Below are 22,861 nucleotides of genomic sequence, written 5' to 3'. Positions count from 1 at the left end.
AAAGAAAAACTGAAATATCACATGGTCCTAAGTATTCAAACCCTTTGCTGTGACACTCATATTTAACTCAGGTGCTGTCCATTTATTCTGATTATCCTTGATCCATTTATTCTGATTATCCTTGAGATGGTTCTACACCTTCATTTGAGTCCAGCTGTGTTTGATTATACTGCTTGGACTTGATTAGGAAAGCCACACACCTGTCTATATAAGACCTTACAGCTCACAGTGCATGTCAGAGCAAATGAGAATCATGAGCTCAAAAGGAACTGCCTGAAGAGCTCAGAGACAGAATTGTGGCAAGGCACAGATCTGGCCATGGTTACAAAAAAATGTCTGCTGCACCTAAGGTTCCTAAGAGCACTGTGGCCTCCGTAATCCTTAAATGGAAGGCATGTTTGGGACGACCAGAACCCTTCCTAGAGCTGGCCATCAGGTCAAACTGAGCTATCGGGGGAGAAGAGCCTTGGTGAGAGAGGTAAAGAAGAAACCAAAGATCACTGTGACTGCGCTCCAGAGAAGCAGTTGGGAGAAGGTTGTAGAAAGTCAACCATCACTGCAGCCCTCCACCAGACAGGGCTTTATGGCAGAGTGGCCCAACGGAAGCATCTCCCCAGTGCAAGACACATGAAAGCCTGCATGGCGTTTGCTAAAAAAAAAAAAAAAACACCTGAAGCACTCCAAGATGGTGAGAAATAAGATTCTCTGGTCTGATGAGACCAAGATAGAACTTTTTGGCCTTAAGTCTAAGCGGTATGTGTGGAGAAAACCAGGCACTGCTCATCATCTGTCCAATACAGTCCCAACAGTGAAGCATGGTGGTGGCAGCATCATGCTGTGGGGGTGTTTTTCAGCTGCAGGGACAGGACAACTGGTTGCAATCGAGGGAAAGATGAATGCGGCCAAGTACAGGGATATCCTGGACGAAAACATTCTCCAGAGTGCTCAGGACCTCAGACTGGGCCGAAGGTTTACCTTCCAACAAGACAATGACCCTAAGCACACAGCTAAAATAACGAAGGAGTGACTTCAAAACAACTCCGTGACTGTTCTTGAATGGCCCAGCCAGAGTCCTGACTTAAACCCAATTGAGCATCTGTGGAGAGACCTAAAAATGGCTGTCCGCCAATGTTTACCATCCAACCTGACAGAACTGGAGAGGATCTGCAAGGAGGAATGGCAGAGGATCCCCAAATCCAGGTGTGAAAAACTTGTTGCATTTTTCCCAAAAAGACTGGCTGTATTAGATCAAAAGGCTGCTTCTACTAAATACTGAGCAAAGGGTCTGAATACTTAGGACCATGTGATATTTCAGTTTTTCTTTAATAAATCTGCAAAAATGTCAACAATTCTGTGTTTTTCTGTTAAAATGGGGTGCTGTGTTTACATTAATGAGGAAAAAAATTAACTTAAATGATTTTAGCAAATGGCTGCAATATAACAAAGTGAAAAATTTAAGGGGGTCTGAATACTTTCCGTCCCCACTGTAGAAAGTTGTATAAATACATTCGTTGGATTCCCATTTATGCATTATGACACCAATATTAATGCATTACAGCGCATGTTGCAACACACTCTCTATTAAATGCCAATTAAATCATAATGACGTGCTGAATTGACATGTTTTTGAAGGATTACCATAGATTTCAACGAATAAACATCAAGTACAAATGCAAAAAGGTGTGAATCCAACCATGAAGCATATTGTTACTTGAATTAGTTACCTTTTGCTGAAACCGTTCTCTTTGGAAAATCCACATTGTCTGGCGCTTCTTCCGAAGTCTTTTTACCTAAAAAACATCATCAGGTTTACCATAAATGGACCATTTACGCAACATAACACCTGACTAGATACACAAATCTAAATTCAAATGAACCTGCAAAATGGAATCAGGTGCTGGCATAGAGCCAATGTTAGATGCTGTGAAAACAACACCATTCACAGATTTGGATAACTCACAACATTATGCAAATACATAAGCAGATATTACCGTCCGTGAATAAAAATGCATGTTAGATGATCAGCCGATCCAGAGATACAGGCATCTGAAGTTATAAGCAAATCTGGTTAAAGTCAGATTTGGCCCTTTCCGCCATCTCTTCACAGCTTTTCTCTAGCAACAGGTTTCCTAAGGTAATGGCTTGGTGAGTAGAAGCAGCTGGGGTCACGCTTTTTTTTTTTTTTTTTTTTTTTTTTTTTTTTTAAAAGCGAAAGCCTGTGTATATCATATTAGTCTATGTATTTTCAGTTGCCTAAAGTCTAGATCTACAGATCATTTTGCAGTTTTCACAAAAGGTAGGCATTCTTTAAGCCTATTAATTTCTTCATTACACACTCCATTTGAATTTGTCAGATTTTCTTTACCACATTGAGTAGAAAAACTTTACACGGGCATTTATTCACCATGGGCCATGCTATGTAATGCAAAGACACTACTTTCCTTCTCTTAGAGCCCTTGCACACTGGGGCGGCGTCGGCGGTAAAACGCCGCTATTATTAGCGGCGTTCTACCGTCGGTATGCGGCCGCTAGCGGGGGCGGTTTTACCCCCCGCTAGCGGCCGAGAAAGGGTTAAATACCACCGCAAAGCGCCTCTGCAGAGGCGCTTTGCCGGCGGTATAGCCGCGCCGTCCCATTGATTTCAATGGGCAGGAGCGGTATACACACCGCTCCTTCACCGCTCCGAAGATGCTGCTGGCAGGACTTTTTTTACTGTCCTGCCAGCGCATCGCTCCAGTGTGCAAGCCCTCGGGGCTTTCACACTGGAATACAAGCAGCGGCACTTTCGGGGCGGTTTGCAGGCGCTATTATTAGTGCAATAGCGCCTGCAAACCGCCCCAGTGTGCAAGGGCTCTTAGAGCAGGGACATGCAATTAGCGGACCTCCAGCTGTTGCAGAACTACAAGTCCCATGAGGCATAGCAAGACTCTGACAGCCACAAGCATGACACCCAAAGGCAGAAGCATGATGGGACTTATAGTTTTGCAACAGCTGGAGGTCCACTAATTGCATATCCCTGTCTTAGAGGGTCATTGCTCCCTCACAAAAGCTTTAGCCAGTGAGGGGGTGAAGTCCAATAGGGAAACTGTCAATCGCACCTTGGTGTCCCTGTTGAGGTGCAGATTTACCAGTGTGACATAACATTAAAAATCTAACAAAACTTTAAAGGATTGTTTCATGTGGTACTAAGCTTAAAGGTTTCGGTACTGCATACACACATCTGCTAACCATAACAGGTGTTCTAAGCCGATAAATCTGCACGAGATACTGCAGCTCACAGTAATACTGTTAAAACTACTGTAAACATTAAAATTGTTCTTAACCTCCTTGGCGGTAATCCCGAGCGTGACTCGGGTCTGACTGTCAGGAGCGGTAACCCCGAGTCACGCTCGGGGTAACATTGCAGAGCATCCAGCGGAGCCCTTACCTTCTCCTGGGTTCCAGCGATGCCCTCCAGTGTCCTCGGCTGTGCTCCGCTGTGATCGCCAGCGCGATCACAGCATCTCACTTCCTAGTTCCGTTCCCTGCGAGCAGCAGCGGAGCACGGGAGCGGAACTAGGCGGGAAATTCAAAGTTCAAAAGTTCAAACACAAAACACACATATAAAAAGAGGTGATACAGTGTAATCTGAGAGGATTACATTGTATCATCTCAGATCTCACTGATACAGTGCCCCTTGCCCCAGTCCCCATTGCCTCCAATAAAATATTGAGAAAATGGAATCCAAAAAGCGCCATTTCGCTACAAAATCGCCTTTGGAGCAGTTGAATGACAGCAACAGCGACAGCGACATGGAGTTGCTCCCAGAACTCAGCGATAGCGAGAGGCGTGGGGAGATTTGTCGTCTGACACTGAGCTGACAAGTGACAGCGATGACAGCGGTGATGATCCTGCACCTGACATCAGCGATGTGCGCACTTGGTGCCCTATTGAGTGCGATACGGACCAGGTAGCGCCCCCAAGATTTCCCTTCACTGGATCACCTGGGATGAAGGTCAAAGTTGAGCGTGGCAACCCTCTGGCATACCTGCAATTATTTCTCACAGAGGAGGTAATTGAAAAAATTGTCATAGAGACAAATCGCTACCAACAGCAGCAATCCGCTACGCTGCATGCCAGGTTTTCCCGAAGCAGAAGGTGGGAACCGGTGACTAAAGAGGACATCTGGCTGTTTCTCGGACTCATTATTCTTCAGGGGGTGGTGGAGAAACCACGCCAGAAATGGTACTGGACCACCAACAAGTTATTGGCCACTCCGTTTTTTGGTACTGTGATGTCCGAATACCGTTTTTCCCTCATCATGAAATATTTTCACTTCACTAACAATGAAGAGTTTGATGAGGCCACGCATCCTGCGCCCAAGCTAAAAAAAATCTGGGAGGTATGCCAAATTATTGGGAACAATTTCCAGCGGGCCTACGTGCCAGAAAGGGACGTCAGCGTGGATGAGAGTTTGATGGCCTACAAAGGACGCCTAAGCTGGATCCAGTATATTGCATCCAAAAGAGCGCGGTTTGGCATCAAATCATACATGCTCTGCGAGTCATCCACCGGATACATATGGAACTCGGTCATTTACACCGGTAAAGGCACGAAGTTCAACCCCCTGTCCTTACACTGCTGGAGCCATTACTGAACCAGGGATATTGTGTGACCATGGACAATTTCTATACGTCGCCGGAACTGTTTGAGGTTTTGATCCAAAACAAGACGGATGCCTATGGTACAGTTAGGCCTAACAGACGTGACATGCCATCAATGTTTGGAAAGAAAAAACTAAAACCCGGAGAAATGGTTGCCTGGCAGAAGGGTAAGATGATGGCAATACGTTGGCGAGACAAGAAGGACGTGTGTCTCATGAGCACTGTGCACAATACCTCCACTGCCACGGTCCACACAAAAGGTGGGAAAGATGTGCTGAAGCCGCAAGTCGTCAGACTATAATTGCACTATGGGAGGTGTCGACCGAGCCGATCAGGCAATGACCCTTTATCCGACTATGCGGAAACAGCAGAAAAAATATTACAAAAAGATTTTCAGGCATCTTCTGGAACAATGCCTTTGGAACGCTTACATCTTGTACCGAGCAGGGAGTGACAGGCCTCTTGTTCATTCAGATTTTATCTGGAAGGTGGCTGAGCAGATTTTTGCCAAACACCAGATGCCATCAGTTGATGTGAACAGACCTGGACGACATGCTGTTGGTGTTGCCAACCCAGAACGCCTAACAGGTCGGCACTTTATGGACTATATACCGCCAACCGCAAAAAAGGCAGCACCTACCAGGATGTGTGTGGTTTGCTGTTCACACAGAGATGACAAGGGAAAAAAAATCCGAAAAGAAAGCAGGTTCTTTTGTCCGGATTGTGACGTGGGACTGTGTGCTGTACCTTGCTTTAAAATTTATCACACTCAGGATGTTTACTGAATTTTCTTTGTCTGACAAATTTCTTTAGTTTGTATTACATTATTGAATAAAATTATATTATTTAAAAATTTAAAATCATGATTTTGTGTTTCAAACTTTATCACATCTGGGATGTCTACTAGAGTCTTGTTTGGTCAGGTTTAAGTAAGTAATTACTAAGAATTGCAGGCCTATAATACATAGCATCAAATTTCCATGCAAAATAATTGTACCGCTTTCAGCACAAAATTCCAGACAGAATCATACCGCCAGGGAGGTTAACCGCTTGCCGACCGCCTCATGCAGATATACTGCGGCAGAATAGCAAGGCTGCGCAAACCCCCACATGGGTGCGTTGTCCTCTTTAAGAGCTGCCAGAGGGCATGCGCACGCCAGCTGCATGGCGGGGGACCCGATGCGCATGGCCGGCGGGCGCGAACGCGTGCACGAGAGCCAGCACAGGGATGTATGTGTGTAAACACACAAATCCCTGTTCTGTCAGGGGAGCGAAGACCTATCGTTTGTTGCTACTAAGCAGAAACAACAATATGTCTCTTCCCCTAGTCAGTCCTATCCCCATACAGTTAGAACACACTTAGGGAAACACATTTAACCCCTTGATCGGCCCCTAGTTAACCCCTTTCCTGCCAGTGACATTTAAACAATCAGTGCAATGTCAATGGTCCCAAAAATGTGTCAAAAATGTCCGATCTGTTCGCCGCAATATCGCTAAAAATTGCAATAGCTGCCATTACTGGTAAAAAAAAAAATTAGAAATAATATAAACATAACAGTTTGCAGACGCTATAAACTTTTGCGCAAACCAATCAATATACTCATCTGCCGGGCACTCCACCGAATCCTGATCTTTAAGCTCTTCCCCATTCCTGCTCCAGAGTAGGAGACTCCGGGGAGGGGGATCTGTCATGCTTCCTGCCACCCTGTGGGATGGAGGCAATCATGCCGGAAATCCTGTGCTCTAACACGGCTAGGGCTGAGGACAGTTCATCCTTAGTGATAAAGGGTGAAGCAGCAGCGTTGACTGTAGGCACAATACCAGATGATAGGCTCAGCGGCTCAGATTGCCCGGGAGCCTCTGGACTTTCAGGGGACAACACAGGGAAATGACTAGGTTCATCAGGAACTACTGATGGCATAGGTGTGCCCTTCCCTATGGTGTTAGTCCCACTCCTCTTTTTGGAAGACATTCAATGCCTGCAAACAGTACTTGAATGAACGAAAAGGAAAATGTGAGCAAGGGACATTTACCCACGTGAACGTACGGTTTCCCTGGAGCTCTGCCTGTGTAAAGCCTGTGAGTGTTTCCGCTCCCAGCAAGTGAGTCCATAGCGTGCTTAGCAGTTAGCACTGTGCAGCATTACAGGCGTCCTCAGACTACTGTCCCAGAGCAGTAGTGTGCATTACAGGCCGCCGAACGAGAGTCCCGACTTAAGACCATCCAGAGCAGAGCACCGAGTGTGTACATTACAGGCCTCCCCTCAGACCACCATCCAGAGAACTGTGCAGCATTACAGGCCTCTCAGACCACCATCCAAGAGCACTGTGCATTACAGGCCTCAAACCCCCGCCCAGAGCACTGTATGCATTACAAGCCTCCTTAGATCGTCCAGAGCACTGTGTGCAGTGCAATGCAATGCATTACAGGCCTCCTCCTCAGACTGTCCATGTGGAGACATGGAGACACTAAAAAGCACTGTGCAGCATTACATGCCTACTCAGATCATCATCCAGACCACCGTGCAGCATTACAGGACTCCTCAGACCATCCAAAGCGGCTAAATCTGTATCGGAGTATGTTCAAACCTTAATACCATCAATAACATTCAATATTTTTTTTTTTATCAACTCCAGGAGTATATAATGCGTTTCCAAATTCTACAGAAATGCATTACAATTAAACTAAACCCATAACATTTTAGGTCGACTAAATACCACAAGCTAAAACAATTGCAGATGACTAAAAATGGGACAAAACTAAAAATGGCATTTTATACAAAAGACTAGAACTAAAACTAAATCGAATTTGATGCCAAAATTAACTGGTCAGGATCTACCCAAAGTCCATTAGGGAACGCATGGTGATCTCCACACTGTCCAGCAGGGAACGGCAGGCCTTCACACGCCAGAGCAGGTCGGTCAGGTAGCTGACCCTTGCAATCCCTCGTAGTCTCAGCGAGGCGAGGACGGGGGCCAAGACCTTGGTAAACACCCAGGGAGCAGAGGCAAAATTCAAGGGCTGCGCTACATATCACTAATGTGCATCCCCGCACAAAACATCAGATACACTGATGTCTTTCGCAGATGGGAACATGCAGGTAAAAGTCCTTGATGCCTATAGGTGCCAGAGAATCCCAAGAACCCGCATAAAGGCCTTCAGGTCCTAAAATCCAAGATCGGACAAACCCAGTCAATCGTAGGAACTGTGAACAGATTAGAGCAAAAACACCTAGACCTCTGTGGTCGGGGACTGCAACAAATCACTACTCGAAGGAGCAGATTCTGCGCAGCCCTATACAGGGCCCACAGACATGTCAGCGAGAGCCCCAGAGTGGAGGGAGGAACCCGTCCAGTGGAAATGAAATTCCAGTTTGCAGCCTGAGAAAATGAGTTTGCAGACCCACTGGTTGGAAATGTGGGAAGTCCACTGGCCCTGAAGGCAGCAAAGGCGACCCCCCCACCCTTGAAATGGGTGGGGACAACCTACTTGCTGAGGATTTATCCGTGGGCTAGGAGGGGTTCTGGAGCCAGGGGTGCCTGGCGTCACCTGCAGGAGCCTGAAAGGGATTGGGGTCCTTTGTCGAGGATCCAGGGAAATTAAAAATCCGCTGATGTTTCAAGGTTGGTCGGTCCTGTGCTCCTACAGTTTCTTTCCCTTGTTTGACTGAAGCAGAAAGGTACGCTGGCCACCCTGAGGTTCCGGAGAAGACTGGTCAACGTAGCCCTAAAACGGTCTCCCTGGAAGGGCAGCCCACCAGGGCCCGTGTTTTTTTTTTTTTTTTTTCTTGCGGTGTGGTCAGCCGTCCAACACCTGAGCCACAGGACTCGCCGCAGTACTACCGCCAAAAAACAGAGTTGAAAGAGGAGAGGGGCTGCGACAAGGGACGTGTCACAAAAGGCACTGTAGTCCCTGGACCAACTAGTCCACTAGCTACACTTCGACTGAAGGCAGCTGGGTAAAAGCCAAGTCTTGTTGCAAAACCCTGGCCCATTCGGACAGTGCCAGAAATACCAGAGTCAAGGCCAGTGCAGGCCCGGCAAGGGTGAACATAAAACAGGCTGCCACCTCAACCCCACATCCGCAGGGTCTGTAGGAGAGGGAATTCCTCAACCGGGCTCACGATGGCCTAGTTCAGCCATGTATATAGGGGAATCCCCCCCAAGAGGAGAGGTCCACTACTTCAGAAGAATCCCCTCAAAGGGGCCCCCACCACCAAAGCCCCCGTACAACCGGCAGGGAATGAGCAGGCATACAGCTATGCATCCGCATGGAACATTGTGGAGTCACATCCAAGCAGCAGGAGCCTAATAGAGTGAAAAACTGCACCCGGATGGAATATAACTGCCGCTATAAATCCAAAGACATATAGGGCCTAGAAATCCCCCACTGAGCGTAGTTTGAGCACACCTCGCGCCAATGTGTCACAGTGGGCATACATAGCCAGTGTCGCTGATCCTGGTGCACTCCTTAAGCACGCCAAGTAACCTCTGTGGGGGCATATAGGGGCACAGGGCAAAGGCATAAGTAGACCGCCCCTCCCAGTGTTGTGGAAATTTGTATGTATGTTGTCAGACCGCCCCCCCCCCCAGTGTCAGTTTTGCTGTAATATGCTCATGTGAGCGTATTCGCACATACAGATGTTGGTGAAAGACCATGGCTGCGGAAACCTTCAAGTGGACACGGCAGATCTGTTTGCTCTTTTAGGGATGATCGTTTATGCCTCACCAGGAGACTGGCCACCCCATGGCGATTGCATTAACGCTCCTAGCAAATGCATCTGTGTACATGGAAACAATAGCATAACCATACAAAAATCATGGCCCACCGAGCCATGATAAAAGTACGGCTCGCGTCACTGGTAGCAGTGGGAATGTGCACCCGATCATGTTCAAGCCCATGTAAGTAGCGTTAAAATTGTGAAACACTGTCTCACAAAAAGCTGGCCGCATGGCTCTGCACACGTCCATCTGCACACGTCACTACTGGAATTCTATTTGAATATATACGTGTGTGTTATTGGTTCTTTTGAAAGAATACAAGTGTCTGATTGGCCGATTCTGAAGCCACCACCTTCCTTTGTTATTCATGTTTGCAGTATAAATAAAAGCAGCTGATGATCCTAGGGAGGATTTTGCCAAGCTCAACGGGATACCAGCATCTGTGTTAATTGGAGATAAACAAGCGCGCTTTCCCGGCATTATACAAGAGAGCTATGATTGTGCTTATTAGCGCATGGAATTATTTGTTTATAGGAGAAGCTTTAGTTAATAATCCACAACACCAGTGCCGCTCATCAGTGTGAAAGCGCTGGCCCAAACGTCTGCCTCTGGCTCAGGGGAAGTGATGCAGCAGGAGGGCAAGCACCCATAGTTAAAATGAATGCTGGACTAGGAAAGAAAAGCCCCAGCCTACATTTTTGGGCACCCCGACCGTGTGGTGCAGGTACTCACGGGGGGCGAGTGCAGAAGCACAGTTTGGGAAGGAGGGGGTCTGAGCACACTACCTCCTGCAGCGTTGTCAACACATGGAGCACCAAATGCCAGCTTCCAGTCCAGTACAGCTTTTCCCCTCAGTCCCTCTATACAAACGACTGGCGCAGGGGAGGGGTGAATGTAGCCCGCATGTCCCACGGGTACCAGGCTGAGGCCAAGGGGCTCCCCACCTCTACAGGGACTAGGCCACCTGATGGCGAAGGCACATTTGCGACCCCACAAAAAACCATCCCCATTGTCACACACCCGATGCCACCCACAGCGGGGGGGTTGTTGGGGGAATATGTACAGGGCCCCAGGCCTTTGGGGGGGGGGGGGGTAACTGACATGGAGATATACATGACCATGCGCCTCTATGAGACATTTAACTTGCTGCCAGTCCCCATCCAGAGTGAGACATCATCGCAGCTGACCGAGCGCTGAGCTAGTGGTTGGCACACGCTCGCTGGTCAGGCCGGGGTGATAACTGGATCTAGGTTATCCAGCCCATCGCCAAGCCCGATAGAAGATAGTTGATAGATCTCCCCAGGAAAAAGAAAAATTCCAGGGAAAGAAACAGAATGTGACCACTAGTCCCAGCAAAAAAAAAATGACATACATACTCCTGAGACAATAGGCAGAATGACTGGAGGTTTATAGCAGAAAGTGGGTTTTAAGCCCAGATAGGACTGCCCATAGGAGGGGCCAAGTTTTTTTCTGCCTACTGTCCTACCCCTGTAAGTGGGGCTTTAAAACCCTGTTTAGTCATGGATAAAGAAGAAGCTGTGTCCGTCAATTAACTCCAGATTTTTTTTGTCACCAGTCAGTGTCCCTGATCACTGCCACACCAGTTATATGATGGTGCTGTACTGCACTGGTGACGCGTATGTAAAATACTTTTAAAAATATTGATGACACAGCCACTGCCTTCCTTCAGCAGCAGCATTGTGGGTCCTCCTCTTCCCGATTCTCATACAGCAGCCCCACTAAATCCAAGAAGTGCGGACAGGGAGAGATAAAAGGTGACAGGCTCTGACACACAGGAATCAGCCACTCTTCAGCACGGCCATTAGAGGAATTTCCTGCCTCCACACAGCCAGCCACACGTGCTGACATGAAGGATATGTTGCTTGCTTTGCAAAGCTCCCTACAAGCAGACAGGTCATTCATGAAAGTCTACGTGTCCTCTGCTGTTCAAGACCTTTCCATAAGGTGAACATGAATCGGCCTATTAAATGACCATGCTTTTTGCCTGCCTCCTGAACTGATCATTTGCCCTGCCACTGTACAGCACAGGGGTCTCACACATATGTGAGGGGCTCCAGAAAAGGTTTTCTGAGTGGAGAAAACATTTTTCTCCGGGTTTTTAGTTTTCTTGGATTAGGGTCTGGAGACTCGGAGCCTTGTAGAGATTTGGGTGGGAAGAAGCCTCTATCCCTGTCCTCAGGTCTTACCTGACCAAGTCCCAATGTACAAAGTGCTGCCTGCTGCCACCTGAACTGGTCATGCCTCTGCCTGCCACCTCAACTGGCCATGCCTACGCCTGTTACCTGAACTGCCTGCTAAACCTTGGACTGTACTGAACCATACTTTTCGAGCTTTTTTTACCCTTTGCTCAGCAGAGTGCATTTTGGGGTGTAATTCTTGGCGTGTACATGCTATGTGTTAGAAGCCTGAAGGTGCTACTTGCATGTTGGGCTTCTGTATGTGGCCAGGTAGTTGAAAAGTCTCACACATGGGGTATCGCCATACTCAGGACAAGTAGCAGAATGTATTTTGGGGTGTCATTTTGGCTATGTACATGCTATGTGTTAGAAAGATCTTCTAAATTGACAACTTTGAGAAAAAAATAGGTTTTCATTTTCTTTCCACATTTTCCAAAAACTTGTGGAAAGAAATGATATGTTCAAAAGCCTCATTATGCTTCATAGAATATACATTGGGGTGTTTTCTTTCCAAAATGGGGTAATTTTGTGGGTAATTCCATTGTCCTGGTGCTCCAGGGCCTTCATAAATGTAATAGGTACTCAGGAAATGAAATGCCAATTATGCCTGCACTGTGTGTGAGAAATAACTAGTAAATATGAAAATTTAGTGAAGGAAAAAAAAAATATAATATATTATATTCAATTTTCCAAAGCATTGTGGGGAAAAAATTGCAGCTTCAAAAAATTCACTATGCCTTTTACTAAATACCTCAGACTGTCTCCTTTCCAAAAAAGGAGTCATTTGGGGGGTTATTGTACTGTCCTGACATTTTAGGGCCTCAAGAAATGATAGGCCATCAGTGCATTAGGATTGATACATTTTCAATAATGCGTAGCATGGCTTGTAGATTCTAACTTTCACACAAACAAATGATCATACACTTAACAGGATTTTTTTTTACCAAAGACATGTAGTGGAATACATTTTGGCCTAAATGTGACAAAATTTGATTTTTTTGGTTTCTTTTAAGAGAAAGTAGAAAATTTTGGGTTTTTTTTAAAATATTCGCTCTTTTTTCACTTATATCACAAAAAAAAAAAAAATGAAGTGGTGAATAAATACCACCAAAAGAAAGCTCTATTTGTGTGAACAAAATGATAAAAATTTCATTTGGGTACAGTGTAGCATGACTGAGTAATTGTCAAATTGAGAGAGCACTGAAAGCTGAAAATTGGTCTGGGAGGGAAGGGGGTGAAAGTGCCCAGTATTGAGGTGGTTAAAATCATTGAAAAATATTGTTGAATGGAGTATAAGTAACAATAGCGGAACATCATTTCTGTATGATACAAGAGGTTAACATGTTTTGCAACAACAAGCTTCCTCAGGACCTCCTTGGTTTAATTAGCAAAGAGAAAAATGGCACACTCAAAAGAAAAAAAAAAAATAAATAAATAAATAAAAATAAATACTTTTCAGAAAATCCACAACGTACAAAAAAAAAAAAAAAAAAAAAGCAAGATTGCTTAGGGACAGACTGGTCAAAAGTAACTTTCAGGAAGGTTTGTGAGGACTTGTTGGAGGGCAACATGGTCTTCTAATGTTATATTTCTAAAGTTTATACACATCTGTTTTTACAACCAAGATCAGCCATGTTGACACTTGCAGTTCCACAGTTTTAAAAAGGTACAGAGGAATGTGGCCCCAAACAGAATCTGCATAGCAAAAGGGCTTGCCCACCAGAATTGTTACGGAGAGCGCTTTCTCTTTTCGCTGCAAAGCCTTGTCATGAGGCTGTCTCTCTGCCATCTTGGGACTTTGCTCTGAATGCTGACTTGGGCCTAAGCCATGCGACACAGAGCTCTCTCCAACATCTTGAGACCAGCCGAGGAGTCTAGCTAGCGGATGTGAAGTATATTCTTGTATTGTGTTCTGATTGTAAGCTTTGTAACATTGTAATTCCTTTTAATACTTTTATGTTAGTTTCCCCAATCTGCTGTTTAATATATTCTTATTTTGTTGGGAAATAAATGTAACATTGTTTACTAAGCAGATATGTTTACACTGTTTTTTACTAATTTATAGGGATAGGCAATTTAATACATGTATGCAATAGTTATATAGGATATATATTAGATTGTATATTATTGCATAGATTCTTTTGTATAGTATCACAGAAAAGATATCTTTGAATGGTCCAGCTAAATTATTAATAACCGGAGACTAATGCTATACTTGATCCTGTTCTGGATAAACCAACCCCCCCTAAATATTTTTCGTGAGAACTTAGTAATTGGGCCAAGATGGTAGATCTGGTAGAAGATTGGCGGTGGAAACACTCATCAACTAGAGCATACTCATGCTACTCAACTTCTTATAAGACCGCCTCCCGCATAGATCTAGCGTTCGTTAATTCAGCGACATTAGCGGATATGGTGGATGTTAAATACTTGCCGAGAGGGTTATCTGATCATGCTCCACTTATACTTACAGTTCGCATGCACCACTTTCGTGATGCAGCATAATGGAGATTGGAAACTTACTGGATTTCACATCCAGATGTGACTAAAAAAATTCGGAATCTCTTAACGGAGTATTGGTAAATTAATGCAGGGTCATCTACTTTAGCAATAACATGGGATGCATTAAAGACCTATACAAGGGGACAGTATATATCCGCTACTAAAGCATTTAATAAAGCTCGGCAAATAAGGAGTGATGATTTAAAACTTACAATAGAAGAAAAAATATGCCAATATGCTGCGGATCCCTCAGAGTTAAATTTTAATGCTTTACTTCATGACAAACGGGTATTTCACTTACATATGGCGGAGGCCATAAGGTTGGATTTATACCAAAATAAAAAGAAGCTTTTTTAGCAGGGAGATCGTAATGATAGTTTTTTGGCTATGATGGCTAAACATGAACAAGCTAGTGTTCCGATATCAGAAATATGCACCATTTCCGGAGATATGGTTTGTACACAGCCCAAAATTTGAGACTTTTCGGCAATTCTATCAGACACTGTACACATCTCAGTTGTGTTCTGATTTTCAGCCAACAGAAGCTTGGCATGGATTCAGTTGCCTTGGCTTGGTTAACGGATGAGAGGGAGATGTTAGTACATTTAATAACACCGGAAAAGGTCCTTTCGGTCATCGGTTCCTTTCCATTGGGGAAGTCACCGGGGCCGGATGGCCTTCCTATTGAATTTCATAAGGCTCATGGAGAGCTTTTAGCGCCTGTACTGGCTTCTCTTTACTCTGAATGTTTGCGGGAAGGAGCCCTACCCGAATCAATGAGTCATGCTCATATAGTTCTAATTCATAAGTACCCAAAAGATCCATCTGTTTGTGCTTCATATAGGCCTATCACACTTTTGAATGTAGGATTTTAAGATTTTGACAAAGCTTATCTCTAGGCGATTACAAACTCCGCGGTCGAATATTATTGATTCAGATCAGACAGGATTTATGTCAGGTAGAACTACCATTGTGAATTTGAGGAGATTACATACCAACATTCATGTTTCACATCCTAATATAGGTTTTAGGGTTATTGCCTCCTTAGATATAGAGAAGGCTTTTGATACTTTGGAGTGGCCCTTTCTGTTTTAAGTACTCCGCAGAATGGGCTTTCCAATAGAGTTTATAAAATGGTTGCAGGTCATATATAGAAACCCAACAGCTGCAGTGAAGATGGGAGGAAGATGGTCAACTGCTTTTTCATTGTTTAGGGGAACACGGCAGGGTTGCCCTCTCTCTCCGACCCTCTTTGCTATGGAGCCTGTGGTGGAGGCTTTACGCACCTCCCCTAATATTAAGGGATTGCGGATCGGTTGGTTGGAGGAGAGGGTAGCCTTGTACGCAGATGACCTCCTATTATTTTTAAATGATGCCGGACCCTCTCTGCAAGGGGCTTTGAAGATATTGGACTCTTTTTTAATGGTCACAGGGCTGAAGGTAAATTGGAGCAAGTCTTTGCTGTTTCCAATAGATATGGAGGCCCGTAGTACGGCTTCTAATGACATTTCATTGCAGTGGGTGGAGAACTTTAAATACTTAGTTGTTATTTCCCTTCAAGCCTCTGAATTTATCTCCCTGAATTTGACTCCGATTTTGGAAGCTATTGGGTTAAAATAGAAGGCATGGAAGTCTTTACCATTGTCTTTATTGGGACGTATTAATCTCTTAAAAATGAAAATGATACCAAAATTTATGTATTTATTTAGACATTCCCCCCCAGTGGCTCCTTATGTCCTTTTAAACAAAATTAAACCAACTGTTTTCACTTTTATGGGGATCGAAGAACCCCAGGTATAAACTAACCACCCTGATACGTCCTTGTGACCAAGGAGGACTAGCTTTTCCGGACTTATACAGATACTTTTAAGCCACTCAGTTGGTTACGACCACGTGGTGGCTGAATCCTGATATATGCAATTCCTCTACTCGGCTGGAAGCAGCAGTAGTAGGTTCTATAGATGCTCTTAAGTCCCTTTTGTTTAGGGTCCGAAAGGCATAATACCAGTTGACTCCTTCAATGCTCATTACTATTTGTGCCTGGGAGGCCGGTCTTAGATGTGAGCATTATCACAAAGGTGCGTTTTCTCCAAGCGCCCCTCTATGGTTTAATCCTACTCTTCCTCAATTTTTAAAGCACCAAAGCCTTTTGCATGGACTAAATATAATATTAAATTACTTTCCCAAGTGATCACTGATCGGAAACTATCTACTTTTTCTACACTTACCACGACTTTCAATGTTTCCAGTTCCCATCTATTTAGATACTTTCAGCTTCTTCACACTTTCCATGCACAATTTCCATAGGATAGTTTAACGATCAATCTACTTTAGAATTAGTGCTAAGGTCTGAGTGCCTGGATAAGTCTATCTCAAGATTGTATTCTCATCTTACATTATATTCTATCCTGCCATTAGAGGCTCTTAGAGCTAGGTGGGTGCAAGATATACCAGATTTAGATATGGAAGATTGGAGGGGTGTATGGGGCTTTCCTTTGCCATCTCTGATATCTTTGAGAGATCGCATGATCAAATACAAACTGGTACATAGAGCATATATCACACCACACAGACTTAAGAAGATAAACGCTCTTCAGAGTGTTGGCGATGTGGAGTAATTCGGGGGGAATTTTATACATATCTTTTGGACTTGCTCATTTATAACAATTTTTTGGGTGGAAGTGGTGGCTTTATTGAATTCTATCCCTTCCGCTCCTCTACCAACCTCAATGTCTGTCTGTTTATTGGGTTTGGTAGAGACTATTTTTCCAACAGTGTCTGAGCGAATGTTTGCGAATATAGCATTATTCTATGCAAAAAAAGCTATTGCGTTGTATTGGAAGAAACCTCGTCCCCCTACGCTCTCATACTGGAAGCAATTGGTAAATAATAATCTTCCACTGTATAGAGATACTTGCATGAATAGGGGCTAACCTAGTAAGTACGATAAAGTGTGGGAAAAGTGGTTGGATAAACAGTATATAGCATTGAATGTCCATGGGGGTTATTGTCTATAATAAGTGTACTCTCATTTGGGAAATGTTTGAGGTCATTGGTGAAAGGGAGGAACTAAGGTTTACTTTTTCTCTATTAATTCCTTTCTTTTTTTTTTTTTTTTTTTTTGTGGGATTAATAATGTTTATATTAGATTTTGGAAAATGTATATTTTTGGTTCAATGTGTATGATGTGTTTTTTTGTGTTTTGTTTGTAAATAATGACATTTAATAAAAAGATTTATAAAAAAAACAAAACCTTTCAGGAAGGTTTTCGGACAGAGGAAAATAAACATGGTATGTTTAGATGTGGGTCGAGTGGATTTTGGAAGGCCCACAGGCATGCACACATTAACCACTTCTGGACCAAGCCTCTTTTTGAGATTTGTGGTTTACAAGTTAAAATCATTTTTTTTTTGCTAAAAAAATTTACTTAGAACCCCCAAAATTTTTTTTTAGACACCCTAAAGAATAGAATGGCAGTCATTGCAATACTTTATGCCACACCGTATTTGCGCAGCGGTCTTACAAGCACATTTTTTTTTGTGGAAAAAATACACTTTTTTGAATTAAAGTAAAAAGTTAGCCCAATTTTTTCTATATCATGAAGGATAATGTTATGCAGAGTAAATTGATACCCAACATATCACGCTTCAAAATTGCGCCCGCTCGTGGAATGGCAACAAACTTTGGCATCTAAAAATCTAATTTGGCAAAGTTTAATAATTTTTTACAGGTTTTGAGTTACAGAGGGGATCAAGTACTAAAATGATTGCTCTCACTCCAACGATCAAGGCGATACCTCACATGTGCGGTGTGAACACCATTTTCATATGCGGGCGCGACTTCTACTTTTTATTTTTACACTGTCCTTTTAAAAAAAAAATAATTTGGGTCACTTTTATTCTTATTACAAGGAATGTAAACATCCCTTGTAATAGAAAAAAAAAAAGCATGACAGGACCTCTTTAATGTGAGATCTGGGGTCAAAAAGACCTCATAGACTAAAACTCAATAAAAAATAAATTAAAAAAATCCCCTTTAAAGTGGATTATAGTGTCTTTTTTTTTTTTTTTTTTTTTATAGGAAAAAACTAAACATGTTAGTTATATTTACCTGCTGTGTTACAGTGGATTTGCACATAGCAGCCTGGGTCCTCCTCTTCTCTGGTCCCTCTTCTGTGAGCCTTGCCCCTCCCTCCTGTTCAGTACCCCCACAGCAAGCAGCTTGCTATGGGGGCACCAGAACTGAGTCAGTTCCCTTGTGTCCATTCAGACACGGAACCCCGACCCGGCCCCGCCCCCTCTCTCCCAATTGGCTGACTGATTGACAGCAGCGGGAGCCAATGGCACAGCTGCTGTTTCTCAGCCAATCAGGAAGGAGAATCTCAGACGGCTGAGACCCTTGTGGATATTGCTGGACAGAGAGGGACCTCAGGTAAGTGTTAGGGGTGCTGCTGAACACAGAATGATTTTTATCTTAAGGCATAGAATGCCTTAAGATAAAAAAAAACCTTCTGCCTTTACAACCCTCTGCCTTTGACGTCGCTTCTGTCATCCAATGTTATGGAGCCAAGTGGTGGCCACCTTTCCCTCAATCAGCATCCAGTGTCACAGGGGAGAAGACCTGATGGTCTCTGCCGCTACCAACAGCTCCGGTAAGCGGTGGAGATGACCGAAGCATGGCGCGGGGGGGGGGGCACCTCTCCCACTGCCGATAAGAGAGATCTTGCAGCGAATCCACTGCAGAGATCACTTTTATCTGAAAGCCAGCCGCCGCTTAAGAGGATACCAATGGTGTTCCACGCCAAAGTACCGACGTATAAAGACAGCGGCTGGTAGTTAAGTGGTTAAGGCAATATGTGGACTGCCGCCAGACACAAGGCGACATTTACATTATGTTTTGCCAATGTGGGACTATGTCGGCAAGACAATTTGAGATTTTTGGAGGAGAATATACGACCACATCTATTATATCATATATATTGGTGCCATTTACTCCATGCAGACCTGCCACAACACCACAGGCTAAATCAGTCACTGCAGAGACTTCTTGTGAGATATTTGAGATACTTGCCCATATTGGCTAGTGAATTGGACGTGGTTTTCTTCAACATAGATACCTTAGAAGGTGGTCCTTATGTATACTCTTAGGCTCCATTCACACCTGAGCGTTTTGTAGCTTGAAGCCCGAAGCTACAAAACGCTTGAGGGGAAAAAATATATTATTCTCTATGGAGATGGTACACATCTCCACTCCATTCGCCTGAAGCTCAAACAAGTTCTGGACCCTTTTTTGTCGCTCGAATCGGGCATATTTGGGTGTTTTTGGAGCAGGAAGCAGATGCCAAAATCTAAAAACATAGCAACAAATGATGAAACAGATGATCATTTTTCCTATTGGCTAATAAAAAAAAATGCCAAAGCTCAAAAACGCTGCATGGAAACGCACAAATACGCCCAACAAAACGCTCAAAAACGCTACTCTCAGGTGTGAATGGGGCCTTAGGGTCCTGCTGAGTGACTGAGGAATCCCTACCTTCACCTTGCCCTTTGGGGTTTTGTCTGCTCTCCCTCTCCCTTCCTGAGGGGAGATCTACTAGACGTGAGCAGGCAGTGGCCTGTTTTTCTACCGATTTTTTTTTATGAAATTGGCTTTTTCTCCTACCCAGGAGGAGCACTTGATCATAGTACATTATTTGCAGAGTCTTCTCTGAAGAAGGAGCTACTTGACTCTGAAACAGTTGGACATTTTCTCTACATGTACAATTTATATGAAGTGCATAGACTACTGTATTGTATGACCTCATGCCTACTCCAATCTTTGTTATTTTATGTATGTACAGTTCTGTCTTTTTAATATTATAATAAAACTACATTTTAGGCTACACTTTTAAACCTTTTAAGTCCCCAACATATGGGGGGATTAAAATGTTTTCTACATCTACTATATTAGGAACAATATTGTATATACACCTATAGGCAGACACGTAGCCCTGAAACATAACCATGACACCTCTGTGGTTCAATTTCCCTGTCCTTGAAAGAGTCCTAGATCACCCAAGAGTAGAGCTGCACAATTAATTGTTAAAAGATCACAATCTCCATTCACCCCCTCTGACAATCCACGTTGCGGAGTGTCTCCATTCTTTCATGTAACGAGTATAGAGTTCTCTGCTTACTCTGGCAGTCTGTCAAGATTTTAACATTGTAACTTTTCCCTCTTAGATCAAAGGGATAAAACTTCTGTGTGAATATGCAGGAAGTTTAACCACTTAAAGTGGATGTAAACCCAATGTCATCCTTTCTAAACTACTGCCATAGGGGTTATCTATAAGGATATACATGCCTCCTGCATGTATCCTTACCTGTCAAATGTCTCAACCCTCTCTGTTATTAGACCCGAAAAACTGCAGATTCTGTGGGTGGGTCTGTTGTCTGGAGCTCGGTGGGTGGAGTCGTGATGTCAGTACACTCCCCGCCCACCTCTACAATCCCCTTGTCAATATGCATTTTCTCCTGTGTATTTCTAACACTGAACTTCTGCTATGATCTCTAACATCCAGTGAAAAGACAGGAAAGTAACCACATAACTTCAGCATGCCAAATCATTCTGAGGTGTGGAACAGCCAATCCTTGCAGAGCTGCTGAAGAAAGGAGTGGGGGAGGGAATTTAAAAATACTGCATGTCTCTTAGGCTAGTGCATGAGATATGTAAAACACCTGTCACTCACAGCAAGGGGGAGGATTTGACAAAGTTTTTCTCAGTTTGTCAAGAATTGTCTCACTGAACAATAAAAGAGGATTGCTCAGAGATGGATTAACTCTGTGTGGCAAGACTGGGCTCCAATGATAGGAAATCTTATACTCTATATACATTATGGTATAAAAAAAATAAATAAATAAAAAAAAACATTTTCGGGTTTACATCCACTTTAAAGTCTAAACCTTTTTCTGACACTTGTTTTACAGTTAAAATCAAATTTTTTTGCTAGAAAATTACTTGGAACCCCCAAACATTTTTTAGCAGAGACCATAGAGAATAAAATAGGGATTGTTGCAATATTTTATGTCACACTGTATTTGCACAGTGGTCTTTCAAATGCATTTTTTTGGGAAAAATACACTTCAATGAATAAAAAAAAACGAAACAGTAAAGTTAGCCCAAATATTCTGTTTAATGTGAAAGATGATGTTACGCCGAGAGAATCGTGATCTATCTTCTAAGCAAAAAAATTGCAATTCTCATTTTAGCCAGAATCGTGCAGCTCTACCCAAGAGGCAGAAATTTTCATAGGAAATTACGAGAGGCATGGTAGATTTTTTTTTTAATCTAAACGCCACCTCCACACCAGGACTTAATGACGCTTCGAGTTTCAAACCCTTCCTATGAGTATAACCTATGCACCTCTAGGGTAGGGTTACCAGAACTGGGTCCAATAAATAAGGCCATTTATAAATTAAAAAAAAACCTGTACATTATTTAGCATTTGTGTATCATTTATGTAGTATTTCATAGTTCCAGATTTGTGCATTACTTTTAGTGAGCTCTAAATGCTGGCATGTGTCCTCAGCAATACCTTTGGAGTCGTCTTGTGTTGGTGACAGGGTATTTATCTATGGCATATGGATATAGGTATAATTATTGTTAAGAAGGCCCCCCTGTTAGGTAAGATACTGGAGGTTGAAGGGCATTAATATGGTCCTCTGGGCTCCTAAGGAGGCAGAGTTGAGGTGATGGATTTAGGGGGAATACTCTTATTTGTGTAGTTACAAAATTTTTGGATGTTGGTGTTTAACCACTTGCCGACCAACCGCCACAGTTTTACTGCGGCAGAATGGCACGGCTGGGCGAAACGACGTTATACAACCTCGCTTCGCCCTGTGGCCACAAGGGGCACTTCTCGCCCCGGGGGCCAATGCGAGTGCCTGACGGTCGCGTGACAGAAACACACAGATCCCGGTTCTCTGAGGGGAGAAGACACAGATTGTGTGTTCATACAAAGTATGAACAGCGATCTGTCATCTCCCCTAGACAGTCCCATTCCCCCTTCAGTTAGAACACACACTAGGGAACACAGTTAACCCCTTGAACACCCCCTAGTGTTAACCCCTTCCCTGCCAGTGATATTTTTACAGTAATCAGTGCATTTTTATAGCACTGATAGCTGTATAAATGCCAATGGTCCCAAAAATGTGTCAAAAGTGTCTAATGTGTCTGCCATAATGTCGCAGTTGCAATAAAAATTGCAGATCACCGCCATTACTAGTAAAAAAAAAAAAAAAAAAAAAAAAATAATAAAAATGCTATAAATATATCCCCTATTTTGTAGACGCTATAACTTTTGCGCAAACCGATCAATATACGCTTATTGCAATTTTTATTACCAAAAATATGTAGAAGAATACATATCGGCCTAAACTGAGAAAAAAATGTGCTTTTTTGAAATAAAAAAATAAATATGGGGATATTTTGGTTGGGAGTAGCGCCGCACGACCGCGCAATTGTCAGTTAAAGTGATACAGTGCCGAATCGCAAAAAATGGCTTGGTCATTCAGCAGCCAAATCTTCCGGGGCTGAAGCGGTTAAGGTAAGAGTATTGAGACTAAGATAGAATAGTTTATACTGCTCCCAACCTGTGAGGGTATGGATATATTTATGCATTTTATTGTTTTATAGATCTCTTCAGCTGCGTCTTCAATTACAATTGCAGGCAAAAAGATCACATGTGCATTGTTCCTTCCTGCTGCCCTTCCAGATTTCCTCCTCTTCCCCCCTTTTTCCTTGTGGTGGAGGCTCCTAG

General features: G+C 43.5%; 1 protein-coding gene across 5 annotated transcripts in view; it reads right to left on the bottom strand.

The window, feature by feature from the left end:
• LOC141106305 (catenin delta-1-like) overlaps positions 1–22,861 on the bottom strand; it is a 403,119-nt gene that overhangs the window by 203,493 nt on the left and 176,765 nt on the right. For all 5 annotated transcript variants that reach the window (XM_073596969.1, XM_073596970.1, XM_073596971.1 and 2 more), the window contains one exon: positions 1,725–1,790. In XM_073596969.1, the coding sequence (XP_073453070.1) occupies positions 1,725–1,790 (66 nt within the window). The remainder of the gene's footprint in view (positions 1–1,724; positions 1,791–22,861) is intronic.

This window comes from Aquarana catesbeiana, linkage group LG08 (assembly GCF_042186555.1).
Source record: "Aquarana catesbeiana isolate 2022-GZ linkage group LG08, ASM4218655v1, whole genome shotgun sequence".
NCBI lineage: Eukaryota > Metazoa > Chordata > Amphibia > Anura > Ranidae > Aquarana > Aquarana catesbeiana.
The sequence above is the reverse complement of the archived record's forward strand: the minus strand, read 5'-3'. Positions and strand labels throughout refer to the sequence as shown.